We start from the raw sequence: 27395 nt of genomic DNA, 5'->3' as shown, positions 1-27395 counted from the left end.
CCTTGATCTGAAGGCAACTCATGTTCTTTGCTACGACATTTCAGCACACAAAGGTAGCAAAACCTGATCTTTCAAAAATAAAGTGAACTTTTCTTTTACCAAGTCCACACACAGAAACAAAAAGCTCAGGGAACGGTCTGGGGAACACCACTCAGGAAGAACTGCAGCAGGAAAAAGCAAAAGCCAACACTTGGATTAGTTTAGGCTGTTACAAAGCTGCTAAATAAAATTGGATTTTTTTCTTTCTAACTGCTTTTATATCCTCTAAATATTTTTATATCAGCTAGAAATTTCTTACAGAAAAACACTCCTTTACATTCTTTTGATTTGGGGCACTTCAGATAAAGGAAGACTGAGCAGAAACCAAGGACAGAATGAAAGAAAAAATAAGACAATTTAGGTTGAATATTGCATAAAAATCTTTAACAGTGATCCTCATCAGTCCCCCAGTGAGGGAACCCCACTGCCTGGAATATTTAAAAACTAAAACTGTAACAACTGGTGTGGAGCCGTCTTGTTTAAACAATTGGAAGGCTACAAGTGTGCTAGCACCCTTACTCTTCAGGTGGGAAAATTGCTAATACAAAGTGTCCACGATCTGCACCTCTACATTCTTCACATGAATTGGTAACAGAAAGGTTACATGAGCCACAAGGCTACATATGTACTTTGGTAACTTTCCTCTGCTTTTTGGTTCTTCCCACTCACTGGCATCTGGATGCCGACCTTGGCAGATCCTTTAACAATACACGTGAATAATTTACAGGAGAGTTATACAAAGGGATTAGTGTTCAGGAAATGAGGAACAAGAAACAGTGACAGAAGGAAGCTTTCGTGACACTTAATAGCCTTGAAGAGGACAGCTGTTCACAAAGGAGCACAATCCATGCACTGCTCAAACAAAAGCCTTAATATCTGGTGTACCTGAAACGTCTTTGGACTCCCTCCAACACTGTAGTGAACCACCAGACTCACTTTGTTGTCCTTCTCCACAATTTCAAAGCTCCCTTCTTTCCATTTTGTAATCCCAGTCTGCATGCTGCGCATCCGGACAGGTCCGTGCACCTTTAGCAGAGCCATGCTTTCTCACGGAAAAGAGCTAACAGGAGTGAGCTACTCCACCTTAAAGACCTATTCAGAAGGAGAAGTTTATAACTAAGCAGGCCAGATAACCTCTGCAGGAAGATATAAGTGTGGCTTAAGTTTCTGTTGAAGTTCGGGTGAACTGTTTTGCTGGTGTTTGTAAACACAATGAAGGGGAGTTAGACAGAAGCAAAGGAAACTTGGATTAATCAATTCCCTCCCCACCTGGGCAGCAACGAGCCGATTTACCACTGCTAGAAAGCAAACAGACCGAACCCTTGAAGCATCTTCAACAGAACTTAAGGAAAGGAAAAAAGTGACCGAGAGAGTCTGTAAGAGACGGAAAGTTTCGGGGAAGCCCGAGAGAGAAAGCGCGCTCGCTTCTGTCGTGACATGAGGGTGGGCCCGGTCGAGGCTCCCTGGGGCTCTCCTGCGCTGCCGCCCTCCCCGGCGCTCCCCCGCGCGTTCCGAGGAGCAGCCCCCGCTCCCGATCAGCACGGCAGGGCGTGTTTTAAAGTCAAACAGGAATAACTGAATGAAGCGGCCCCCGCGCGCCACCGCCGAGGGTCTGTCCCCCACTACTCCCCGGCAGCCCGAGTTCAGGCGCCGCTGCCGCTACCAGCCCGGCCCCGCTGCCCTCGGTCAGAACCCCGCGCACGGGCACGGGGTGGTGGCGAGGGCAGCGCCTCCCGTCCGTCCCATCGCTCCATGGCCGCGCGGGCCGCGCCGCGAAGGGGCGGGGGGGGAAGGCACGCTGCCGCCGCGGGGGGTGAAGGGGGAACGGGAAGGGGGGGGCCGAGCCCCGGTACCTGCGTCCCGGCGCCGCTGGGTCTGGGCCGTGGGGGGGAGGGGGAAGGGGGGGGAACGGCGGCGGATGGCGGGAACTGGCCAGCAGCGCCAAAACGCCGCGCGACGCACACTCGCGCGCGCCTGCTCACGTCACCGCGGCGGTGACGCCCTTCCCGGCGCACCCCGCGACAGCCGGCCCGGCAGCCAGCTGCGCATGCGCCGGAGAGGCCCGCTTGGGTTTCTCCCGCCGGCACCGCACAGCGTCGTCCGGGTGGTGTTCTGGCGCATGCGTGCGGCGTTCTCTATTCGCCCCGTCCCAGCGTCCGTTGCGGCGGGGTGAGGGGTCGTGGTGGGCCTAGGCCTATGGCGGTGGCCTCCTGAGCCGGGCCCGGCGGCACATCGGCAGCGCACCCACCATGCACAGCTTGGCTACGGCCGCGGTGAGGCGGGGCTGGGGTGGTGGAGTGGTGGGGCCCTGTGCGCGGGCGGCCGGGGCGGCGGGTCCCTGCCGTAGCGGGAGGCGCTGAGTGCGCGCGCGTTTGTGCTGCAGCCGCTTTTCTGGGGTCCTCCGCGGCTTCCTGAGCCGGCTGTGCCTTGCTGTGCTGCTCATGGGGATGAGGGAGTTCGGTCAGCGGCCAGGAGGGCATCTCTGGCAGGTGTCCCGGCTGTGCACCTCCCGCCGGGTCTGCGTCACGTCGGGGTTTGTGTCTGTCCCTCCTTGTGCTTGGACGCTGTCTGCCCCTCCCGAGCCCCTGCTCTGTCCTTTGGGAGCTGTTTTGGTTTTTCTGTGGGTGAAAAGAGGAGATAGCGAGAAGTTCCTCAGGGAAGCAGCAAGGGGGACGAAAGGTAGAGGCTGCTCGTTCCTACTCCCCCTTTTCCCCAATACCTTGCAGTGCTGACAGTCACTTTGGCCTGGCTGGGCTCAGAAACGGAAGCTGAGTTTAAACGATGTGGTTATTGCATCTTATTTCCCGTTTGAGGAGGCTGGTGGTTTTCTTTTCACTTCTCCAAGTGCCCGTTCGTTGTGTGTGTAAGAATTGCAAGGGTTGATTGAGTCTCTGGTGCATATTGGGTTTGGGAGGTGTAAGACCAGCAGTTAGAGCTCTTTTCAGGTTAATTTAGCTGAAGGTTCTGCATGGACTAACAAGCAAACAGTATTGAGCAAAGTACTTGCAAGCAGGACTTGAGAGGACTTTTTAAGTCTTCCCACTTTGTTTGGGTGCTTATGACTTGAAAGCTGGCAAAGGCTTCTGATTTAAAGTGACAATTTCCAGAGCATAGTGAGGTGTGTGAGATCACAGTGAGCTCTCTCAATCAGCATTTACATTTTCATAGTCATATAGCTCCTAAGCACTTGTCAAAATGTGTGACTCACTCTTGTATCTCCCACTAATCATCTGTGTCCTAGTCATCTCTCTATAAAAGGATATTTCTTTGTTAAGACCATTTTAACAACTTACTTCAGGAATAGAAATCAAATTTAATTTGGACTCCTCTGAATGTATATTTAATTTATGCATAATTTATGCCACGTGGTAGTTCTGTATTGAAATGTTTCCTACCTCAGTTGGTTGGTATGCTTAGACTAAAAGTGATAGGGAAGGGTCTTTGGCTCTGGAGATGTGCTTAGGAGCTGCGGTGAATAACATTGCCTCTTAGGAGAGTCATGAATTGGCTCAGGAATTCTTTTGAGTGATCTCTGTCATGCTAAAGCTGTGTAAGCCACAGCATTGGTGAAGCTGGTGGCAGAGCTGACACTTCGATTCCAACGCAGAAGACTGTGTAATACGCTAGAGGCTTGAAAACAGGCTCAAAGCAATAAATGCAGCTGTAACTAGCAGTAAGAGTTTGAAAGCCCAACTCAAATCAGCTAATTCACAGCTATTGGAGTTCAAAGTTCATTTTGGTGGTTTTGAGTTGGTGACCTATCAAAAAACTTTAAAAATAACATGTATCAAGTTAATCAACATTCTGCTTTGTTTGACCTGTACTTTTACCAGTGTGCCTTGCACCAACTGCTCAATTAGGAAAAGAAAGCCAGTTGCCTAAATCCAGTTCATTATGTAGTTGTTGGAGGTGCAGTTGGGCTTGGCTGTTGGAGGTCATGCTCTTTCTCCTGAGGAGGGCCTTTCCTGATGCAGAGGTGGCCAGTTTGTGCTGTGTTGAGACACTCTTGGGAACTTTTGCCTTGCCTGAATGCAAAACAGAATCTGCTTGGCAGGGTTCTGTCTCGGAGTTTGCAGGATTTGTATGTAAACCTTGGGGCTCTCCTGAATTTTGGGTTTCAGAAGGAGAAAGGGGAACAGCAATAAAGTAGCAAATCAGGAAAAAAGAAAAGTCTTTCAATTTAAACTGAGATGAACAGCTGTAGAACCTGTGAAAGATAGTTGGTTCTGGCTAAGGCAGATATTGGGCATCATAAACTTAATTGTGTGGAAAATCTACTTAGTTCTCTTTAGGGGAGCATAAGCACATGATTGTGCTTTTAAAGGGTCGATGTATTTAAGCTTACAGGAACTGAAACTTCAGTGAGTCTAGAAAAATAGATGGAAGCTTTAGATAACACAGTTATAACAACATTATTGCTGCACTGCTTGTCACTACCATCCGAAATAAAAACAAATGAGCTCTGTTCATTCTCCCTCTCTTTCTGAGCTACAGTGTCAGCGTTGCCATTGAATTGCATTCCCAGCTGTAACTGCAGTGCATTTGTCAGGATTACTAATTTAGTGTGAGGTCCTGCGAAAAAAATACAAATAAAAATGAGTAGACAAGAGGAGAAAAAGAGAACAAGAGGAAAGATGAAGAGCTATAAAGATACTTGAGTCCTTGAGTATAGGAATTGGTAACAGTGCATTCGCTTATGTATAGGCATTTAAGTTAACGGGGTGTAAGTAGGTAGAAGAGAGAGAAATCCCACAGCTGGGGAAGCCTCTCTTTGGATATGGCTATGGATGCAATATGTGGATTAATGGAGGAGGAAAACCTTTGCAGAAATAGAAAGAAAAAGCTCTAGAGGTGTCTGCCAAAAGTCAAGATCTCTTCCTTCACCCCTCCTGCAGCTCTGTGTGCCTGCCTCTGCCATATGGCTTCAGATTTGGTTCCAGCCACTTCCAATTCCTGAACTCCTTTATATTCAGTGCCTGGGTGATGAGCTGCTTAATAGCAGTGTTGCTGTCAGTGCGATCAGGCACTGCTCACATGTGTTGTGGACAGCACAATTAGAGTTTCAGCCTGGGTTTGATATAAAACCAAAAGCTGTCCATTTGCTGTTCCCAGACATGACTGCTGTACACAGCTGTGGGGATGCTGAGCTGGCTGTGTGCTAGCAAGCCTGGGAGCAGCAGTGTACAGACAGGGCTGCACTTTACTTGAGTAGTAAATACCACAGCAGAATGTTTGAATAGATTTTAAGCTGGCTTTTGGAAGTGTTTGCACAGGAGGTTTTCTAATGCTGATGTTTGCCTTCCTCTAATTTTTGTACCTCAATCACCAAGCTGTTTACTTATGAAGCCTGCTGAGCATTTGTTTGCACCTTGAGTGCTTGTTGTGCCAGTAGAGCCATGAGGCAAATTTCACCGAAAGCCTTGTGCCTTTCCACAGAAACTAAGCTACAATCCCACAGTCCCTGTTTCTTTTCCTTTCTTTCCCAGCCCTCCCTCATTTTTTTTGCTTGAAAGCTTGTTGGCCTTGGTGCTGTTCTTTCCCTGGTGCTCCAAGAAAGGCAGAAGAGAAATCCTTTATTTCACTCAAGTAGTAGAAAATGTGCCTTGACTGTGAATACAGGTCTGCCCTTCACTGGGTATATCTTGAACAGGAATTTTTGCACAGGATCAGCTTTGGAAAAATCCCTCTTACCTCCATGCATGTAAACAAGATACATGGGGTGAATATGAGACATCTCTGGCAGCAGGTGTCGCTGGCTGTGAGCAGTGTCATGCTGATGTTGGAGAACTGATGGTTTTTATAGTGCTTGTATGAATGTTTTTCTCACATATGTTGGGTGAATCCCATTGACAATTTCTAATGCCATGGATGCTTTTTGAGAGAAAAAGTAGCATCTGCCTTACTTTGAATTTGTGTAAGCGTGCACTTGAAACATGAAATGAGTGTGTGTTAAATGCAGGTGAAGCAAATGATAGCTGGCTGAGGTATGTGAAGTATGTGTGACCTCCCCAAGAGCTCTGCTGGCACAGACAGGCAGCAGCATGACTCTCTTACATTGCTGAATGAAGTTACAAGGTACTACCTGACAAGTAGATTAAGAGAAACTGTCACAATGAGCCAGGCCAGAAAGTAAAACCTTTGTTTCCAATAGGAGAAATAATAAGACTAATTGAAGGAATGGATCTATATACAGAGCATCTTAATGCAGCTTTAGTTCCTTCCTCTCCCAGTCAAGAGAGTTTTGAGCCTTTTTTTGTTTATTTGCCAGGTTGTGAGAAGAGTTCAGCTGAGACTTGGGTAAAATGTTTGGACTGATGTTTTCTTGTCTCCTTCGCAGCCTGTGCCAACGGCGCTAGCTCAGGTTGACCGTGAGAAGATTTACCAGTGGATCAATGAGCTTTCCAGCCCAGAGACACGGGAGAATGCACTGCTGGAGCTGAGCAAGAAGCGTGAGTCTGTGCCTGACCTTGCCCCGATGCTGTGGCACTCCTTTGGCACCATCGCAGCGCTCCTTCAGGTGGGTAGGATTGATGGTGTCTTTATTCCCTGGTGCAGCACTGGCACATTGCAGAGCTTGCGCGTCCATAGGGGAGGCACTTGGGGGGTCCCTTATTGCCATTGCTGGGAGAATGATGTATGTTGAATCGTGTGGTGAGGTAGCAGACGCAAGAAGCCCATTTGCCATTAATCATCACTAGTGAGACAACGTGTGCAGAGACTGCATGATTTCTAGTTAGACAGCTTAAATAGTTGGAAGGGGAACAGGCAAGTTCTTGGGTGTATGAGCTTCCTGTGGACCATGTTCTGCTCATTTTCATACCATGTCATAGTAGAACCACAACAGTCTTACTAAGATCTCTGAGTTGGTTTGTTCTGCATGAGCCTGAGCACTTCCTGGTCAGAAGGTTGCCCTCTCAGGGAGCTTGCTGGAAGGGCAGCAAGGGAATGCAGCTCACTGTCCCAGAGATCCTTGCAAGGGAATGTACCTGCATTCCATATGAAACTGAATGGCTCAGCTTGTCTTTGGGCAAACTGCTCTGCAGCTGATGACTGGCTGTCTCTCAGTGCCAATCTAGTAATTTCTTTCAAAGAAGGAAAGAAAAAGAGTGCAGCATTGGCAATGTCAAACTGCTCTCGGAGTGCCCCTGAAACAAGTGAAGAAAATTAGAAGGGAGCTATAGTTGGAAGCAGGCAGATTTCTGAATTGGATTTCTTGCAATCAGCTGCTTCTCCTGCATTGAGTTAGAAGAGTATCAACAGCTATAATATGAATAGAGTGGGTGTGCTCTGCCTCTTGGCCCAGGAGCAATATTCCTCTTCGATCTGGAAGTTCAAAACAAAGCGGTTCCTACACAAGTAAAGAGCCAGGAAATCAAATGAACCCTATTTTGCTGAAATTAAGGTTTAACAGCATTCCTGTGACTCCTTGTCAAATTGACTCTGACCCAGCTCTGCCCTTGCCTGGGGAGCGTGGTAGCTGCCATGTAACTTCAAAGTGATGCGTGGTAAAAGCAGACTATTATCTCCTGTCACCATAGCTCCTTGCTGGGCAAGTGCTTTGATGCAGCTTTCTGATGTTTTTCTGCTGTAACTTTTCTTCATCTGTTAATTTTTAGGAAATTGTAAATATTTATCCATCAATCAACCCTCCGACTCTGACAGCTCATCAGTCCAACAGAGTCTGCAATGCTTTAGCTCTGCTGCAGTGTGTTGCATCACATCCTGAAACAAGGTAAATGTTTCCAAGTGCATGAGTTTTCTGAGGTGTTGATGCTGACAGCTCAGCCTGTCTGACTGACTCCAAAAGCACGTCGGCTCTTTTCTCCTTTTTTACCAGAAGGATGACAGGGGACAGAGCTAAAAGATAGGTAGTTGTCTCCTACTTTCACTTGTTTGCACAGATTATCAGGATGACAGCTTTATGCTGGTCCTAAATGCATTGCATTCCCTGGATAGTCCTGAGATCCTGAAATTCCCAAAATATTGGGTTGTGGCAGATCCTGGGAGCTCATCCAGAGATAAGGATGCCTTTGTGCCAAGTGCTGTTTGCAAGATCCTTGTTTTAATAAGTTTACAGTTACCTAGACCATCTGTCCAGAGTGTTGAATGAGCAGGAGTGTCTTTCCCAGAGACCTTGTGTAGTAAGGGAGCAATAGCAGAGACATGTCTGGAGTCCTCAGCCAGTGCCTGACTTCAGGTTTTCTTAATCTGTGTCCAGCCTGTGTCAGCAGGGAAAAAGTGATACTGGTTCAGAGATCCATGTTCTCATGCTTCTGTTCCTGCTGAGAAGAAAGTGCTGCGTAGCTGAAGTTGTTTTTCAGCTGCTGCAAAGTAGTTTTGAATAACAACCTTCCATGAGATGGTATCCAAGAAGTAGGGTAGTTTTACACCACACACCTTTACATTTAAAGTTTGAAAAATGAAAACGGATGAAGAATGTTGGATGATTGTGAAAGAAAGGCTGCCTCTGGTAGCAAAGCAAGCTCCAGGTTTCGCCCATAGTCAGAAGGCAGTATGAGGACTCTTGGGGAAAGATGGCTGTGGACATTTAAACTGTGTTAGTGCCTAGGTATCAGCTAGCCTGGATCTCTGCCATGTAAAGGCTTTGCGCATGCATTGTGGCTGACTGTCTCTGCTCATGGGAGCCAGTAAGGTGAAATGCGACAGTAAATGTACAAAGCTGAGGGTCTGGGTGGCAAGAGGAGGTAATAAAAATGACAGGATGTGCTCTGTTCCTGGTCAGCTGGAAGCAGTGTTGCATATAATTGACAGTTTAGATGTTAGGTTTTGTGCTGCACCCAGTGCAGAGTTTACTTCATACCTTTCCATCAGAGAGCAGCCTGTTACAACAGCAGCAATAGGGTTTGTCAGGAATAGTCTGAGGCTCTGTTAGCTCACTTTGTTTTCCTTGTGTCTCATGTTGGGTGTTCTCCCTTTCTAACAGGTCAGCTTTTCTGGCAGCTCATATCCCTCTCTTCCTGTACCCCTTTCTACACACAGTGAGCAAGACGCGTCCATTTGAGTACCTGCGGCTCACGAGCCTTGGAGTGATTGGTAAGCAGCCAGACTAGTGCTGGAGCACTAGTTTCTTACTAGGTTGGATGCAGTTCAGGCTGCGGGTATGGAGATCTGCGTAGGTCTGTCTCTGTTGGGATTCTCCGAGTCATGTAGCATTAACAGAAAGACCTGCTCCTTTCTCATCAGTTGTGGAGACACAGAAAGGTTCCTTTTTCTGTGTCGGAGCTGGGCTTCTCACTAGTAGGGAAACACTGGTCTGGATGCATTGCCAGAAATATGTTCGCTGTGAATACATGCACCTGCAGGCTTCTTGTGCCTTCACCCTCAGCCCAGCCAGCTAGAGACTGGAATGGGTGGGCACAGAGTGGGCTTTCTTTGGGTATTTGTTGTTGATTGATTTGGGTGTATTTGGCCTGTCTTCCCCTTATTGTGTTGTTTGTTGTTGGGTTTTTTCCTTTCTGCCCAAAACATCTATCTCTCAGTGCATAAAGTAAGAGGGTCTTAAAATCCATTTCTTCTTCCCAGAGATTGCTGTGGGTGGCGTGATCCTCTTGTGTTTGTGTCACCACTGGGGGACAGCCAAGGATGCTTTCTGAAAAACAAACAACCCCTAAACTCAGCTTGATTACTTTTACACTGCCAAAGTGATTTCTTCTCCGGCCACGTGCTACAACACATTTAGGCTGACTGTTGTTCAGCCTGCTATTCAGATTTACTGATTCCTGGGGAAGACACAGCATAGGCTGCCTTTGAAAGGTGAGATTTTTTTGAAACAATTTCTCATTTATTGATTTTGGGGTTTGTTTTTCTCTCCAGGGGCCTTGGTGAAAACTGATGAACAAGAAGTGATAAATTTCTTACTGACAACAGAAATTATCCCCCTGTGCTTGCGCATTATGGAATCTGGCAGTGAACTCTCCAAAACGGTACTTGTTTTTTGTGTTAATTAAGACTTGTTGTTGTTTATCTCCAACTGACCAGGCAGCCAGTAGCCTGCAGAGTTGGCTTGTGTCCTCTTGCAAATGTTGGGGCAACTCTGGGTACTGTTTTTACCTTCTCAAAAAAAACAAACCAAAATGACCAAACTAAACTGGAGTTCCTGAGCTCAGTAGTTTGGCTGGGAAGCATTTGGCAGCTTTCAACATCCATTCCCTCCTTTGCAGCTCTGAGGAGTAACTGTTAGGGGTGACTGGACCAACTTTCCTTGGCCTGAGAGAACAAATGCTGTAGATGTACAGTGCAGAGGTTGGGTGGCAGCTGTTAGTGGCAGTTATGGGAATATTCACTGCACTGGGCCAGGTTGTTGTCTCCTCTGATCCAGGGCTGCTTTTCCTCATGAGTTCAGATCTGTGGTTAGGCTGCTCCAATGACCCAAATAGGCTGGCCAAAGGTTTTAGCCTTGTGTGCGCTTCTCTGATGAAGCCTGCAGACATGGCTGCCTGAGGTTCTTCCAGGAAGGTATGTGTCTCATGATGAATCAGTAATGCTTAAAATGAGAACTGAAATAAGCTTGCAGGGCCAAGGGGCAGATCCTTCTGCTTCTTGCTCTGTGACCAGAGTAGTGTGGCTGTAATCCCAAGGCTGTCCTGAGCAGCCTGGTAGTGGTTGCTGACTTACGCAACCTATATCCAGTTGTCTTGTACACGCTGCTTTGTATCTGTCTCTTCTTTAGCCAGAGATGCCAAACATTGTGCAGTGTCCTGCATTTTCTTTGGCTTTAAACTTTCACTGAGTAAAGCATTTGCTGCCTGCTGAAAGGCCTTTCAGCTCTGGGCCTGCCTTGAAAAGAACATAACACAAAGGGTGTCCTTTTCAGGGTAGGTAAGTTGTTTGTATGCTTTCTTTTCTGCTTTCTCCCCATTCTAGGTTGCTACGTTTATTCTTCAGAAAATCCTCCTGGATGACACAGGGCTGGCATATATCTGTCAGACTTATGAGCGGTTTTCCCATGTTGCCATGATACTGGTAAGATTATTTGGTTTTAAAATATTTGGATTTGTATTTAAAAAAAAAAAAAAAAAGAAGATGCTCTAGCAGCCAGCTTCTTCCCCAGCTACTTCACTGCTCCCTGGCTGGAGCAGAAGATGAGGGAGGCAAAGGGGTGTTGGGCTTATGGCTTGTGACACTGTAGCTCTCTGCTTCTGTGTGATTCCTTTGTGTATCTCTGGTTTGTGTGCCAAGAGAAGGCATTAGTTGTAATATACTAAGTCCCCAAGATAAACTGAGTAAACACCTCCAGAGAAGAAAAGGAGTTTTCAGGGTTGTTGGTTGGATGTGAATTATTTATGTAAGAATGACCACACAGCTCAGACCATGAATCCATTTTTCATCTCCGTCTCCCACAACAGAGCATCAGGTTGAGTGAAGGAGTAAAAGCAGGGCCAACACACATGATACTTGCCCTTGTAACGGTCCTGCAGCTGCAGCTATTTTTATCTTTGAATTTCTGGGGCCGGTTGTGGGTTTTCTATGCAGTAACCCCCAGTGTTTGTCCTATCCTCCCCTTGAACTGCTGGAAACTTTTTGCTTCCACTGTGTCCTTTCCCAAGCTGTTTCATCGGTTTCCTCTTTGCTGCCTGGAAGGCCAACCTCCTTTTTTGTTCTCTTTTAACTTGAGTGTTACTAGCTGCTGCTTATGATTCTAATTCTTGTCTTGGAAAGCTGAGAGAACAGGCTATTTTTGCCCATTCCCTGTCCCCTGTGAAGGAGAAGCTTGGGTACTCATACTTGTTCATCCAGGAGTAATAGCCCCAGCTTAAGCTTTATTATCTTTGAGCTTGCCAAGAGGAATACATGTCTGCCCTGGAATAGCTATTGTCCTGCTTCTGTGTTTGCTTTGTTGATTGTTTGCTTTTTAAATATCAGTCTCAGGAGAAGAAAATACAGCATTAATTTAAGCGCTTTGCAGTGCTGGTTCTGTGCCTAAATGTTAATGCTTTCATTTGAAGTATTTATTTGTCTGTTTCCCAGTTGTAAAGAAAGTGTTTCCTCCTAATTCAAACAGCAAAACTTGAATGATTGGGAGTGGATGTCCATAATATCCAATGGGATATGATTTTTGCATTCAAGAAAAGGATTGCTTTGATGAAAGTATGTCTGACTCGGGGGCAAAGTGAAGGATGGAATTAGAAACCCTGCGGTAGAGAAGGCCAAGGAAGAATCCATGGCTGGGAATGGCACAGAGACAGAAGGATGTGAGCTCATAAAGCTGTGTTAGCATGGAAGAAGTCCTCGCTGTGGGATAATCCCACCATTGGGTGAAGCACTGGCATCATTAATATTCCATAGTGCTCTGGAGAAAGATTAAAATGTTCATAGACATTTCTGTTATCTATTTAAAAAATCAGGATAGTGTACTCCTGTCTCATGAGGGTGATGAGTTACATCCTTGTCTGCTGATAATAGAGTAAGATGTTACACAAGTATTAGATGCTTTTAGAAGATGAAGTTAGCATTTCCCGCCCAGGAGCTGTGTGAGGAACTCTGACTTGTTGTTCTTTATTTAAAAGAAATACTGCTGTCCTGGGCAATTGCTGAGAGCAGGAAGCTTGCAAAAGGGCAGATGAGGGGGACCTGCTGATTGCCCACTGCCTAAATATCCAAATACAGGTGAATTTGGCTAATGAGAGAGATTGTTAGTGCTAGCCAAGGTAGTTTTACGGGGGAAAAAAAAACCTCACTGGGCATGTCTGATTGACTCCGAAACATGTGGAAGCAGATTGTTGAAGTCCTTCAAAGCAGGCATGTGAAGGCATTAGCGCCGTTCTCTAGGCTGGGTGCATTCAAAGGTGCAACCAAAGACCTAGATAGTGTGAGACATGGGGGCTGGGCTGGGGACGTCTGTCCTGGTCTTGCTTCCTACTAATGCATTAATGAGGGATGTAGCAGAAATTGAGAGTACAACTGTTGGGTGCATAAGATCAGATGTGGATCTTAACTGTACATGATGTAGGTGAGCCCAGTCCTTGGGCATGGCTTCCCAGGCTGCTGGTAATGTTTTAAAAGGGTGTTGAAATGAAGGCAGCACAAATGAGAAGAGGGAGTGTTGCAGAGCTTGGGAACACACATGGAGTGACTCAGCCTGACCTTATCAAAGCGTCTGGGTTACTTTTACCTTCCTCCACAAGGGGGAAGCCCCAGGTTCCCTTTAATGTAGCAGATCGTTGGACCACTAAGCAGTCCTGGGGAGGTGAAAAGCAAAGAGAGATGAGACAAGCTTTCCCTGAGATGCTGGGAGAAACTGTTCCAAGCCATGGCTAGCTGCTCCACTCAAAGGCATCTTGGCAAGCAAAGCACTGGGCTCCATACGGGATATCAAGCTGAGAGGTAATAGGCTGTGATGCTGGGGAAACCAGAGTGAGTGATTTAATGGTCTTCCCCATTCTCTGCCGATTGTGAAGCTGTTTGTAAAAAGACTTTTAACTGGTGGCACTGGCCTCTGTCAAACAGGGTAAAATGGTCCTGCAGCTGTCCAAGGAGCCATCAGCACGGCTACTGAAACATGTTGTCCGCTGCTACCTTCGCCTTTCTGATAACCCCAGGTAAACATTTTAGGAGTTTGCGCAGGGTCTTCTCCTGCTCCCTGGGAAGTGCAGTTCTTCTCCACGGTGCCCACTCAGGGAGAGTCAAGGTTCCCATCTGTCCTTACGTCAGCCTTTAGCTTGGTGTGAAAAATGGGTGGGTTTTTTGGTTTATTTGGGTTTGGGTTATTGCTAGTCTCAGGAGCTTTTATGGTACATGGAGGAAACGGTGTCTGGGGCTTGTGCAGGTTCAAGCTGTGCAGGTTACGACTGCCTGAGCTCAAATGTAGCTTGAATGAGATACGAGGGAGGGACTGGGGTGGAAGGTGCACTGTGCTCTCCCTCTTCTGCACTGTGGGGGCTGTTAACAGTAGTAGCCAGTAGTTCAAATTCAGTTGAGGAAATACAGGTTAGTTTCATGCCCAGAGCCACTGGGTATGTATTTGTTGTCTTGGCCTCTCCTGGCATCACATCGCTCTTAACTGATGGATGTCAGGACACAGGGGTTGGCTCAGTGGGGTCAGCGTGCAGGGTGGGGGCTGTGCTGGCTGGCTGAACACCACTTGCTGTGGTGGTGGTGCTGCTTGGTGCTTTCCTCAGCTGGCCCTGCCAGGGAGACCCTCAGGCAAAGGAGTATGGTGTCCCCAGTGGGGTTTGTTCCCCTCTTGCCCCTGTGAGTTTATTTGTTGGGCCCCGTTTCTTGTCTCTTGATGTAGGGCACGTGAAGCTCTCAGGCAGTGCCTTCCTGACCAACTGAAGGACACCACCTTCGCCCAAGTCCTGAAGGATGACACCACCACCAAACGCTGGCTGGCTCAGCTCGTCAAGAACCTGCAGGAGGGTCAAGTCACTGACCCACGGGGCATCCCGCTTCCTCCACAATGACTGCTGGGGGAGGTGGGGGACCGAGGAAGAAACAGCTCAGGTTTACAAAGAACCAGGCACAGGTGACCTCTTCCGCAACAAAGCGGGCATGCCAGCTGGCTGCCAGCCTGTCAGACCATCCCACCCAGCCAAAGGGCTGCTCTGTAGTGGTGCAGCACGCTTCCGGGGATCACACCAGCAAATGCTGATGCTACAGCTTCAGAAACTAAGAAACAGATCAATTCAAACCCATCTGTAAGGATCCCCTCCTCCCTGGGAGGCTTGGCTGACATCTCTCCCCCCACTGCCAGGCAGGGGGTAGCGCAGATGTCTACTTCCAGCTAGCTCAGCCTCCACCCAAGTGGTGTGTGTGACATAGGGGTGCACGCCACGTCCCTCCAAGTCTTGTCACTTCTTGTTTACACATCTGTTTAGATGAGTGAGCTGAATAAAAGCCGATCCAGTTGTTCTGTTTCCTCCTAAGACTTCTCCTTGGCTGCAGGTAGCCCAGGAACAGCTTTCTTCCCTGCCGGCACATCCTTGCTCCTGGCTCTGCACCCAGCTGGTACAGTGAGCTTCTTCCATTCCTTTGGCGTGGAGGCAGTAGCTGGAGTCAGGGCACCACAGTTGCTCACCCCAGGAGGAGGGGTAGATTACTTGCGCGTCATAAGCTTGCTGCCCAGGGCTCTACGGAAGAAGACAGCATGACTGTGGTGCTTGTGCTGTAAATAGTACGCTCCTGCAGCTAACCAGCAGCCAAGGGCTGATGTCTGCTGGCCTCCTACCTAGCTCTTGCCCAGCTGTGCTGCTGTCTGGCTTGTGAAAGGGAGCCCAGCATAGGGGACCTGCATTGTGGCTAGTCAGCCAGTGAATCCCTGCCCCAGGGAGCAACACCCTGCAGGCTCCAGGTATGCAGCTTCCATACTAGGTGCCTGTCAGTCCTGGTCCCCTCCCTTTCCCCCCTCCTGCAGCTCCTCTGCCTGCCAGGTGAATCCATTTCAGCTTTCAAATGTGCCCTGTCGTCTGCCTTGGCCCTGCTGCAATTAAACTGGACCAGCAGCTGTGTATCTGCCTTCCCTGCTCCGAGGGCTTGGTTCGGCTGTGGTTGGGCTCTCAGACTCAGCCAAAGAGCTCCTGGGCTCTGCTGCAGCGGAGCCTGTTTTGGCTGCAGGCGAGCCTGGGCAGCTACTTGATTTCTCCCCTCTCCGCCAGTAGCCTGTTTTGCTGATCATCTGTGGTGATGTGCCAACACTGTCTTAAATCCCATCTCCTTTCCCTCCCTCCCTCCTCCCCTCACAGCCTTGCATAACAAGGGCAGAGCATGGCCTCTTCCTTGCCCCCAGGGTCTCATTTTATAATCCTCACCTTTTTTTCCCTTCCATCCACCCTGACCTTGACAGGGTGTGAAAATGCTTCTGTTCGGTGGTTTGGGGGTTTTGTTTCTTTTCTAAATTCGGATTAATAAATAATAAAACCCCAGCTAGCACAAATTGCTCCTGGTCTGGTCTCCTGGGGAGGGCAAGCAGTGAAGGGGGGGATTTATTGCAGGCGGGGGAAAGGAGGGGGCTGTGCCAGCTCGGGGATGTGAGCTGGGGAGAGTGCGTGGCCTTTCCTGGCAGGAGCTGGCTGCATTCCTGTGGCACTCCATCTCTGCTGGAGCAGGTAATGAGGGGTTCTGGGGAGGATGTGCTGTTCCCTCTTCATTTGCAGTGTGGGTACAAGTGCTGCCACACTCTCCTGGGGTCCAGGTCCCTTAAAGCATTGGCCATATGAGGTTTGGTCTTTGTCCTGCATGCAGCCTGTGCACCTAGCTCAGCCTGCCTCAGTGTGCTTGTATCCCCAGCCTGGGTGCCCCAGGATGCTCAAACCATTCCCTGCTCTTCGGGTCTTGCATTTCCCAGTTGGAGGGGCCTGGCCTTGAAGTCTGTCAACCATCGTGTCCTGGGAAGGCGACAGGGACGTGCTGGGGGCTTTCTTTTCCCCGTGGATGTGGAGGTTGGCATGCAAGCGTGTCTGGGGTGGGACAAGCTGTGCTGGAGGGTGGTGATGAGGGCTCAGCCCCAAGAGGGGGACACTGTAGGGTGCTCCCGCCACAGCCTTTCCCCCCCCCCCCCCCCAATTCGCCTAGGGCGCGGCGTGACCTTAATCCGAGGCGACCTTGAGAGGCGGCGGCTGCGGGGCCGGAGTGTGGGGGCCCGGAGCGCCTGGGAGGTGGGGGACCGGGGGCGGGCTTGCCGCCCTGCTGCTGCTGCCGAGGGGCGGGCAGCCCCGGCCCCGTGCGGCCGCGGGCGGTGGAGCACCGGCGGAGCGGAGCGGCACTGGAGAGGGGGTACGGGGCTGCGCTCCGCGCCGGGACCGGGATTCTGCGGGGGAAGAGGGGCGGCGGGGAAGGCTGGGACCCCCGGCTCGGGCAGCGCTGCGCGGGGCGGGTGGCGCGGGGTGGAGGGAGAAGCGCCGGCGGGTTTGTCTCTTTTGCCTTTAGTTGTCACTTGCACCCCAGCACCCTCCGAGGTGTTTTGCTGCCCCATCCCGACCCCTTCCCCGAGCCCCTCCGACCCCGCCAGCCGCCGGCTGGTTCCGCCTCATGGGTCAAGCTCGGTGCCCGGGTGCGGCTGCGTGTCCTGGAGCGGGTGGGAAGGTTGAGCGGGGCAGTGGGGCTGAGCAAAGCGCCGGTTCATGGGCAGTCTGTGCGCACAGCAGGGCAGCAGGAAGGTGGCGGGTGCCCGGAGTGGGATCCCTCCTTACTCTGGCACGGCTTCCCCCATGGTGGCGTTAAATTCCGCCGGGGCACTGTGCACTGGAGCGTCTGGGAGCGCTCGCGCCCGCTGCCCCTCCATCTCCTCTTGGGGACTGTCACCCCAGGAGGAAAGCTGCGGTGGGTCGGTGTGTGCTGGGGTGCTGGGGCTGGCCCTAGGTCCCTGGCAGGAGGCAGTTGCCCTGCGGGAAACTCTCGGGTTGGGTTTCTCCATCCTCTGGCTCCCGTCCCGCTCGCCTCGACAGCATAACTCAGACTCGGGCGAGCCAGGCTGTGTGGGGCCGGGCTGCTCCGGGCTGGAGGCACGGAGCCCAGCACCCGTGTCCATCCGTGCATCCTTGCTCCCGGGATGTTCCTTGTGTTGGCCGAGAATCTCTTCCTTACTGCGTGTGCGGGGAAGGTAGGGCTCGTGCCTGGGGAAGGGCTGGCAGCTCTTGGGCTGTGCCGGGAGCCAGGAATGGCAAGCACAGGGGAAGATCAGCTCTAAAATCTTAGTGCGGTTATGGCCCTGGGGGCTGCAAGCAGCTCCCTTGCATACTGCCACTGTGCACAGATGCGTGGTAGGGTGCAGAGAGGATGGACCCGTTGCTGGCACCAAGCCCATCTCTGCCCCAGACCAGCGTCTCTCCCTTCTCCTTTATCTTCAGTGCCTCTCTCTCTACCCCCACTTCTCCAAAACACCCACATATCCATCCCGTCGCCTGCTGCAGCACAGGAGCCATGGGGCAAGTGGGCACCTGGAGCTGTGACCGTGCAAAGTGGCTGTGCTGAGTGCTGCCAGGAGGCAGGAGGGGGCCGGCAGATGGGTGACCAAGGGTGTCCCCTGCGTCCTCACAGGCCATTGGGTGCAGGTGGCTGAGAGTGCCCTGGGTGGTGAGGGGCACTGCTGGGGCTATGCAAACCAGCAGGCATCAGGGCACCCACTCTGCAGGGCACAAGAGGAGCATGGTGCCAGCCCCCTGTTTGTGGGTGCAGGCGCCCCAAACTCTGGTCCAATTTGACAGGTACCCCTGTCACATTGGATGTGGGGGATGCAGGCACTGCAGCCGATTCCTTCAGTCTGAGCCATGCATAAAGGGCTTATACTGGGAACTTGAAGCTCAGGGACTGAGAGCACTGCTGGGAGGCAGTGGGGATGGCACTCCAGCCACTCTGTGTATCCAGCAACACCTGAGGTCCCCAAGAGTGTGGACAGGCAATCCCCGTATGCCCTCGGGACAGCCAAACAGCCACTGCCAGCTTTGTGCCCGGTGTGTCCCCCGACTGGGGCCACAACCATGGCCAGCACTGTGCTGGGATCAGCCCTGCCATCCCCACACTGAGCAAGGCATGGCTGCTGTCTGGCCCTGGAGCCCACAAGGGTCTGGCAGCTGGGCTTGGCAGCTGCCTGCACACTGACGGCACTGGCTATTCCCAGCCCCGCACCGCCAGTGTTGGTGCTGAGTCAGGGGCCTGGGACACGGCTGCCACCCCTGTGCCCAGCTTAGAGCCTTCACCCCGGTACCCCTGGTCCCTTAGAGCCTTCACCCCAGTACCCCTGGTTCCTTTCTGCACCCAAATCCCGTCTCACTGACTGCAGCATCCACTCCTCATGGGCCCAGCTCCAGCAGCCGGGTGACAGGCACAGCTATTTGTCAGTCTAATTAAAGTCTTAACGGCCTAATCAAAGCCTTATTGTCAGTCCAGTTGTATTTATAGTCCCACTCTTCGCAGCGCACTCCCTGTACGCTACCGCTGCATTCATAGCCCCGTGGTGCTGGTGTTCCTCAGGGAGAAGGGGCCGGGGGAGCTGAGGATCACTGCTCTGCACCCCCTTCCTTGCTTCCACAGCCTTGCCTCCAAATGTGCTGGTTGGGGGCTGTTTCCTGGGGGGGGGGGGCGGGCTGGCTGCTCCGGGGCACCCCCAGCACAGTGTTTCCCAGCTTCTGCTGCTGTCTCTCCCCTGGGAGCAGGGACTGGGAACACGAGGACTCCTGCACACGCTCACAGGTTTTTCTGTTCTCCTCTGACACCTTTCGAGCTCTGGCTTCCCGGTAACACAGATTAATGTTTGATGAGCACGGCGGCTGAACCCGACACTTCAGGAAGGCAGTGACCCAGCAGAGACAGGTGCAGGGGCACACGCACCTTGCATGGGCACACAGGAGCCCACCCGGCGGGACCTGAGTGCAGTGGGAGGAGGTCTGGCCCCACTCCCTTCAGCAGCTCTTTCCCTTCCCTCCCCAGCGGTCGCCAGCGTGGAGGAGGCAGAGCCATGACATCGCTGCCGTGCAACGCCCGTGAGTGCCCTGGCGGAGGGAGGTGCAGGGCAGGGCACCCCGACACCCGGATTTAAGCCAGGGCAAATCTGGCCTGTGGGTTGCTGCACTCTGGAGCATCCCTGTCACACTGTGGTCACTGGAGGTTGGGCTTGGCAGTGCTGAGGGTGGATGGGGAGGGTCGATGGGGAATTGCCTTCTGCCCCTCCTGTGGTGAAGGGAGTTTATCTGGGCTCCTTCCCTCCTCCATCCCACATCAAGGGACTGTGTGGGGTCTAGAGATGAGAGGGAGCAAGGTGCCTGGATTTCCCCACCCTCAGTGATGCAGTCCATGCTGCCACCAGGCATCCAGCTCACAGAAACACTGGAGCAGATGCAGCAAGGGACGCTGATGCGCAAAGTCAAGTCCAAGAGCTGGAAGAAGCAGCGGTACTTCAAGCTGCAGGAAGACTGCATGACCATCTGGTACCAGTCCAAGAGGACAGGCAAAACTGAGTCTGCCTGTGAGTACTGGTTGCTGTGTGCTGGCCATGGGGCCATTAGTAGGGTTCAGAGTAAACAGGGAGATGAATGTATGGAGGTTCTTGAAGCCATGCTTGCAAAAGTTGCTGGGGCATTCAAGAGAGGCTCTGTGTGCATGTGTGGGTTCTTCTCACCCACACCTCTCCATGAAGCATCCTGCCCATAGCAGGACCCATGGGATGCAAGGGCTGAGCAGAATTGCAGCTGATACAAGTAGAAGCTCTAGCACGCCAGCGGAGGAGTAGGCAGACAGAGGTGCAGGTAGATGAGAAGTTGGATGGAAGAATGGATGGGTGGGTGGATAAGTAGCTCAATGGGTGGATGGATGGATGGATGGATGGATGGATGGATGGATGGATGGATGGATGGAAGGAACAAGGGACGGCTGGAAGCAGAGATATCTGTGGGCAGTGTCCCCTGCCCTCCAGTCTTTGTCCCCCACAAACAGGCATCCCCTTTCTCTGCCCCAGTCTCCATTAGCGATGTGGAGACAGTGCGGGAAGGGCACCAGTCAGAGGTGCTGCAGAGCCTTGCTGAGGAGTTCCCCCCCGAGCGCTGCTTCACCATTGTCTTCTATGGCCGCCGGGGTAACCTGGACCTCATTGCTGGCTCGGCAGAGGAGGCGCAGTGCTGGGTCCAGGGCCTGCGCCAACTCATAGAGGTGGCCACCAGCATGGACCAAAGGGAGAAGATAGATCAATATCCTTTCTGCAGGCACCACTCTGCCCTCCCCACTCAGTCTTTTCCCCATCTCCAGCCATCCCCCAGCCATTACCTCTTCAGCATTGCCCCACCATGTGCTTAGCTCTTCTGGGTCTCACCATCTGCATCAGGGCAGGGAGAGCCCACAGAAAAAGGAAAAGAGGCCCTCTGGTGCTCCCCAGCTCCATCTGTCTTAGCCAAGGTCCTTTCCCTTAACATCTGCCCTGGTTTCTTGCACATGGATTCGTGACTGGTTCCAGAAAGCTGACAAGAATAAGGATGGGCGCATGAACTTCAAGGAGGTGCAGCGTCTCCTCAAGATGATGAATGTGGACATGAATGAGGATCATGCTCTGCGGCTCTTCCAGGTAAGCACTGTATCTGAGGGCCAGGACAGGCTGGGGAGGGCCTGAAGAAGCTGGAATAAGCTGCACAACACCCTTCTGCAGGAGGATGTGGTCACTTTCTTCTGTTGATCCTTCTGTCCTTCCATCCATCCATCCATCCATTGAGCTACTCACCCACCCAGCTCTCCATTTGCCAGTCCATCCATCCATCCATCTAGCCATCATTCCATCCATCCTTGCATTCATTGATACCTATCACTGGTGGTGGCATGGAGTCTCTGTGCCCTCTGTTGGGGGCCATAGGGTGTTCAGGACATCCTGTTTTGCCCCAGGCTGGGTGCTGAACAAGATCCCTTGCAGGCTGCTGACAAGTCAGAGTCAGGGACGCTGGAAGGGGAGGAGTTCGTGCTCTTCTACAAGGCCCTCACACAACGGGAGGAGGTGCTGAGCCTCTTCCAGGACTTCTCCGAGGATGGGAAGAAGCTGACACTGCTGGAGCTGGTGGATTTCCTGCGACAGGAGCAGCTGGAGGATGAGGGCACAGAGGAGCTGGCCATGGAGCTCATTGATAAGTACGAACCATCGGAAACAGGTGAGAGCCAGCCCAGACACAGGCCCTGCTTTTCATGGTGGGAAGAAGGGGCTGAGACCCACAGCCCCACAATAGGGGCACCCCTAGCCCCATCCTGCTGCATGCGGGCACAGGGGAAATCCACTTCATGGTGTGATCTGGGTGCAGTTCCCCTTTTTCTGGCCCATTCCTGGCCCAATTTGGTGTAGAAGGTTGACCAGTCACGCAGTACAAGCTCTGGCTTTGGGTCTACTGCCCACTTTCTCATTGTTACTGCCCTGGGGCACACCTCCCTGTGCCCCAGCCTCTGGCAGCAGCTGTGCCCACCAGACTGGGGATGCCAGGAGCCACCAGCAGCACCATTTGCTCCCATCCTACCCCATCTGGGTCCCTGGCTGTCACAGAGCCTCCCCTCTGCCTGCAGCCCGGGCTCGCCATGCACTGAGTGCTGATGGGTTCCTCATGTACCTCTGCTCCCCGGAGGGCTCCATCTTCAACCCCCGGCACCAGGTGCTGTGGCAGGACATGAGCCAGCCGCTCTGCCACTACTTCATCTCCTCCTCCCACAACACCTACCTGATAGAGGACCAGATCCGGGGCCAGAGCAGCATTGAGGGCTACATCAGGTAAAGTGGCTGTTCCCTCCCAGCTGCCCCCCAGCACCCTCCTGCTCCAGTGCTGTGCCCCAGGCAGCTCCAAGGGGCAAACCCAGAAGCTCCCTTGCCTCCTCTGTGGTCCAACACCCCTGTGGCTATGCTATGTGATACTAAGTAAGGAGAATCCTGAACCCAGCTCTTCCTGCCCTGCATGCAGCAGCATCCCCACGCTTGGTTGTTCTCACCTGGTCCCTGTAGGGGTGACACCCTCAGGCAAAGGGGAAAGCAGGCGGCTGCTGTCCTGGCTGGGTGCACAGTCCCAGGGCTGGTAACTCACCTCTAGGGCTCTGAAACGGGGCTGCCGGTGCCTGGAGGTGGATTGCTGGGACGGGCCGAATGGGGAGCCCATGGTGTACCATGGCCACACCTTCACCTCCAAGATCCCCTTCCGGGAGGTGGTGAACACCCTGGGCAAGTACGCCTTCAAGGTAGGGCACCTCCCCTATGTGTTCGGTGTCCTGGGTGACCCTTGGTGTGGGGGGGGATGTGGCTCTGATTTGGGGCAGTGATGTGTCTCTGGAGGGGGAGTGGTGCTGAGGCTCACACGCCTGGTGCTGCAGCAGGACTGACCCCACCACAGGCAAGAAGGTGGCTGTGTCCCTTCACAGGGGACAACACTGGGAGGTCTGACCCACAGCCCTGCACTGTGCTGTGCCAGAGGAGGCGGGCTCATGCAGAGAGAGTCTGCTGGGGGTGCAGGGGTGAGATGGGACCTGGGAGATGGGTGGGTGAGATGGGATATGGGGGATGCTGGGGGACTGGAGGAGTATGAAAGTCTCAAGTGGACACAAGGACCCTCAAGGGGCTCCATCCTGGCACTGATCATACCTGGGCAAAGCCCTTGTGAGAGCTCCCAGCTGCACTGATGCTGATCTTTGGATGTGCACGTTGCTCCATAGACCTCGGACTACCCAGTGATCCTGTCCCTGGAGAACCACTGCAGCATGGAGCAGCAGGAGGTCCTGGCCCAGCAGCTCAAGACTATTTTGGGGGAACAGCTTCTCACCACCACCACTGATGGGCGCGTTCCTACCCAGCTCCCATCCCCAGAGGTAGGGACAGTGTGTCTGCATTGAGCATTGCTGTCCTGCCTGGCAGTGGGGTTGAGGTGGCTCTGCTGTCCAGAGGGAAGGACGCCTCTGTACCAGCATCTCCCTGCTCTGCTAAAACACTCAGGGACCCTGGCAATGCTCATGTTCACAGCAGGTCCCAAAGCTTTCCCTAAGGTTGTTTCCCCATGCCCTGCAGAACCGGACAGCAGAGCAGAGCCCTCCTACCCTGTCCCCTCATGGGTTCTGAAGGGAGCAGGTGGTGCTGGCTCCCAGCAGTGCAGGGTCCCAGAGGACAGCAAATCCCATGGAGGAGATGGGCACCCCAAGGTGCTTACTGCTTTATCTTCACCTTGTAGGAGCTGAAGCACAAGATCCTGCTGAAGGGGAAGAAGATTGGACGGCTGGAGGACACACTGGATGGCCCAGGGGATGAGGGGCCCGATGTGTCCGATGATGATGATGGGGCAGAAGCAGAGGAGGAGAGGCGGAGGGTGAAGGTGGGTGGCCTGGGTTGGGGACTGACTGTAATTACTGAGCCCTGGACACAGCTATGGGCCATGGTGACATCCCAGTGCTGAGAGGAGAGGCAGGGACTGCAGGACCATCGCCAGGCAGGGGGGACAGCCCTTTCTGCCCTTGGCCATGCCCTCCACACAGTGGCACCATGTTGGCAATCACCTGCTTGTTTCATTCCTGGCAGGAAGGCTGCCCATGGTGGGAATGCTGCCACCTCGAGGACATCCCTGGCTGCTCAGGGCTCTACAGCCCCTGTCCTGGCTGAGTGCTGTGAGATGGTGCTCCCATCTCCATCCACAGAGACTCAATGTAGCTCTGCCTTGCAGAAGGACAAGGAGAGCCTGGCACAAGCATTGTCCGACTGTGTTGTCTACTGCAAAAGCGTGTCCTTCCGGGGCTTCCAGGAGGCCCGCAGCCATTCACGGCCCTCTGAGATCTCCTCCCTTGCTGAGGCCAAGGCCAGGAAGCTCATCCGGGATGCCGGTGAGATGGAGTGGGCAGTGGCACCAGGGGACCGGGCCAGGGTGAAGGGGGCAGGCAGCTTCCTCAGGTATAGGGCTAGAGCCCCCAGACACTGGGGTTCCCTCCCTGTCTGGAGAAAAGGGGGTCCAGCAGGGCTGTACCCTGCTTTTGGCTCTGGTGGGTGAGGGGGTGTCACTGGTTTAGAAAGCAAGGCAGTATGCCTGGGCTCCTGGGAGGGGAAAGGACAAGAATTGGTGGATGGATGGATGGATGGATGGATGGATGGATGGATGGATGGATGGATGGGTGGGTGGGTGGATGGATGGATGGATGGATGGATGGGTGGATGGATGGATGGATGGATGGATGGATGGATAGGTGGATGGATGGATGGATGGATGGATGGATGGATGGATGGATGGATGGATGGATGGATGGATGGGTAGGTGGGTGGATGGATGGATGGGTAGGTGGGTGGATGGATGGATGGATGGATGGATGGATGGATGGGTGGATGGATGGATGGATGGATGGATGGATGGATGGATGGATGGATGGATGGATGGATAGGTGGATGGATGGATGGATGGATGGATGGATGGATGGATGGATGGATGGATGGATGGATGGGTAGGTGGGTGGATGGATGGATGGATGGGTAGGTGGGTGGATGGATGGATGGATGGATGGATGGATGGATGGATGGATGGGTGGATGGATGGATGGGTAGGTGGGTGGATGGATGGATGGATGGATGGATGGATGGATGGATGGATGGATGGATGGGTAGGTGGGTGGATGGATGGATGGATGGATGGATGGATGGATGGATGGATGGATGGGTAGGTGGGTGGATGGATGGATGGATGGATGGATGGATGGATGGATGGATGGGTAGGTGGGTGGATGGATGGATGGATGGATGGATGGATGGATGGATGGATGGATGGGTAGGTGGGTGGATGGATGGATGGGTAGGTGGGTGGATGGATGGATGGATGGATGGATGGATGGGTAGGCGGGTGGATGGATGGATGGATGGATGGATGGATGGATGGATGGATGGGTAGGTGGGTGGATGGATGGATGGATGGATGGATGGATGGATGGATGGATGGATGGATAGGTGGATGGATGGATGGATGGATGGATGGATGGATGGATGGATGGATGGATGGATGGATAGGTGGGTGGATGGATGGATGGGTAGGTGGGTGGATGGATGGATGGATGGGTGGATGGATGGATGGATGGATGGATGGATGGATGGATGGATGGATGGATAGGTGGATGGATGGATGGATGGATGGATGGATGGATGGATGGATGGATGGATGGATGGGTGGATGGATGGGTGGATGGATGGATGGGTGGATGGGTAGGTGGGTGGACGGATGGATGGATGGATGGACGAACGGATGGATGGATGGATGCTGGAAGGGTTGCTTGAAGGGAGGCAGGGAGGGCAGCACATGTGGGTGCAGACCAGGGAATAACCCCACAAGTGGCCCTCATGCTCCATCCCTAGGGAATGAGTTTGTGCGCCACAACGCCTGGCAGCTGACACGCATCTACCCCAGCGGGATGCGGACTGACTCCTCCAACTACAACCCCCAGGAGATGTGGAATGTGGGGTGCCAGATCGGTATGGCTGGGGGGCATCTGGGCTGCAAGGCTGTGGGCTGGGGAAGATGCCCTGGTTCCTGTGCCCGTGCTGGAGCCAGCTACCATGATAGCTGCAGGTCTAGCTGCAGGATCTTGCTCTCCCCTGGGAAGCCTGGGGGTACCCAGGCATTAATACCTTGTCCCCCAGTGCAGCCCTGCACTACTCTGGTCATAGGACAGGCTGATTCTCAGCTCCAAGCAGGACACACTGTCTCCAAGCTGTCCTGAACCCTCCCCTTACCACCTTCCCACAGTGGCCCTGAACTTCCAGACAGCTGGCACAGAGATGGACCTGTGTGACGGACTCTTCAGCCAGAACGGCCGCTGCGGCTATGTGCTCAAACCACCCTTCATGAGGGACGAGGAGACTCTCTTCAATCCCAGTGACCTCAGCAGCCGGGAGGGCCCTGGCCCCATCACCCTGACGATCCAGGTATGGGTCTGAGGAGAGACCCTGTGGAGCTGTGACTGTCTCTATTGGTCCTAGACAGGTGGAGACACCACTGGGCAGTGTGCCGGAGCTGAGCAGCCTCCCAGCAGATTGGTTTGGCTGCTCATGGGGTCCCTGCCCGTTCCTGCAGGTGATCAGTGGGCAGCAGCTGCCCAAAGTGGCCAACAGGAAAGATGGAGAAGTCATTGACCCACTGGTGCGTGTGGAGATCCACGGTGTCCCTGCGGATCAGGCACGCCAGGAGACCAAGTACATTGAGAACAATGGTGAGCCCCACGGTGGTACAAGGGACCCTGCTGCACCCCGGCAGCCTCCCCCTGCCCTCCCAGCACCCGTTCTCCCTTCCCAGGATTTAACCCCCGCTGGGATGAGACGCTCCAGTTCCAGCTCCATGTGCCTGAGCTGGCCCTCGTCCGCTTTGTGGTGGAGGATTATGACAAGACCTCCAGGAATGATTTTGTGGGCCAGTTCACCCTTGCCTTTGCCAACATCAAACCTGGTGAGTGGTGGGGTCCAGGGCAGCCGTGCAATGGTGTCTGGGGGCTCAGCTGGGTGCTGGAGAGCAGGGTGGGGTGCAGCGGTCAGCCAGAGCCTCGGCATCCCTTATGCAGGCTACCGCCACATCCATCTCCTCTCCAAGGATGGCACCAGCATCCCTCCCTCTTCGCTCTTTGTCCACATCCGCATCACTGAGCCACCTGGCCCTGAGCAGGACTGAGCTTGTGGGGTCAGCATGACCTGGATGGAAGCCATAGAGCCAGCCCCGAGGGGCTGGAGCCACGGAGCCAACTGCCTTGCCCTCTTCTTGAGCCATCTGTGATTATGTCCATCATCACTGCTGCTGTGGCCTCTTTGCAGTAGCCTCAGAAGTCTACAAAAAGGCACTGACCTCCCTCCCTTTCCCAGGTTTGGGATCCTGCCTCCCATATGTGAACATGGGGTCTGTGCTAGTGCAGCCCACTGTGTCCCCCCCACATGCATTGTGCCCTGGCCTACA

General features: G+C 52.9%; 3 protein-coding genes across 6 annotated transcripts in view; 2 read left to right on the top strand and 1 right to left on the bottom strand.

The window, feature by feature from the left end:
• The window catches only part of USP37 (ubiquitin specific peptidase 37), a 36543-nt gene extending 34600 nt beyond the window's left edge, over positions 1-1943 (bottom strand). The window contains exons 1-2 of one of the 3 annotated variants that reach the window (XM_061459531.1): positions 1893-1943; positions 925-1131 (exon numbers count right to left, since the gene is read on the bottom strand). In XM_061459531.1, the coding sequence (XP_061315515.1) occupies positions 925-1080 (156 nt within the window). In that variant the 5' untranslated portion in view covers positions 1081-1131; positions 1893-1943. Of the gene's footprint in view, positions 1-924; positions 1338-1892 lie in introns of those variants that run through there. The other 2 variants (XR_009744398.1, XM_061459532.1) reach the window with 2 other exon arrangements.
• Positions 1944-2158: 215 nt separating this feature from the next.
• Positions 2159-14912, top strand: CNOT9 (CCR4-NOT transcription complex subunit 9). Of its 2 annotated transcripts, XM_061459530.1 has the most exons (9): positions 2201-2312; positions 5526-5648; positions 6377-6556; positions 7656-7771; positions 8984-9093; positions 9874-9983; positions 10924-11022; positions 13507-13598; positions 14294-14912. In XM_061459530.1, the coding sequence occupies exons 3-9, from the start codon at positions 6515-6517 to the stop codon at positions 14460-14462; spliced, it is 738 nt and encodes a 245-aa protein (XP_061315514.1). In that variant the 5' UTR covers positions 2201-2312; positions 5526-5648; positions 6377-6514; the 3' UTR covers positions 14463-14912. The 2 variants fall into 2 exon arrangements, with proteins under 2 accessions (XP_061315513.1, XP_061315514.1); XM_061459529.1 differs by lacking the exon at positions 5526-5648 and having other exon boundaries at positions 2159-2312.
• Positions 14913-16753: 1841 nt separating this feature from the next.
• Positions 16754-27211, top strand: PLCD4 (phospholipase C delta 4). Its single transcript, XM_061459524.1, has 16 exons — positions 16754-16770; positions 19423-19475; positions 19799-19957; positions 20447-20677; positions 20919-21046; positions 21386-21617; positions 22021-22222; positions 22536-22680; positions 23152-23304; positions 23661-23801; positions 24147-24303; positions 25811-25927; positions 26202-26380; positions 26529-26664; positions 26748-26897; positions 27010-27211. The coding sequence occupies exons 2-16, from the start codon at positions 19451-19453 to the stop codon at positions 27114-27116; spliced, it is 2262 nt and encodes a 753-aa protein (XP_061315508.1). The 5' UTR covers positions 16754-16770; positions 19423-19450; the 3' UTR covers positions 27117-27211.
• The last annotated feature ends 184 nt before the right edge of the window (positions 27212-27395 follow it).

The sequence above is a fragment of the Pezoporus flaviventris genome, unplaced genomic scaffold (assembly GCF_033815535.1).
Source record: "Pezoporus flaviventris isolate CSIRO_AGI_PZ_B2104156 unplaced genomic scaffold, CSIRO_AGI_Pfla_v1 ptg000029l, whole genome shotgun sequence".
Taxonomy (NCBI): domain Eukaryota; kingdom Metazoa; phylum Chordata; class Aves; order Psittaciformes; family Psittacidae; genus Pezoporus; species Pezoporus flaviventris.
The sequence above is the reverse complement of the archived record's forward strand: the minus strand, read 5'-3'. Positions and strand labels throughout refer to the sequence as shown.

Coding starts and splice junctions, on each gene's coding strand:
- PLCD4 (XM_061459524.1), top strand. CDS start 19,451: ATGACATCGCTGCCGTGCAACGCCC. Junction 19,958..20,446: donor AGGCAAAACTGAGTCTGCCT/GTGAGTACTGGT, acceptor TCTCTGCCCCAG/TCTCCATTAGCGATGTGGAG. Junction 26,898..27,009: donor CTTTGCCAACATCAAACCTG/GTGAGTGGTGGG, acceptor TCCCTTATGCAG/GCTACCGCCACATCCATCTC.
- CNOT9 (XM_061459529.1), top strand. CDS start 2,289: ATGCACAGCTTGGCTACGGCCGCG. Junction 6,557..7,655: donor CCATCGCAGCGCTCCTTCAG/GTGGGTAGGATT, acceptor GTTAATTTTTAG/GAAATTGTAAATATTTATCC. Junction 11,023..13,506: donor CCCATGTTGCCATGATACTG/GTAAGATTATTT, acceptor TCTGTCAAACAG/GGTAAAATGGTCCTGCAGCT.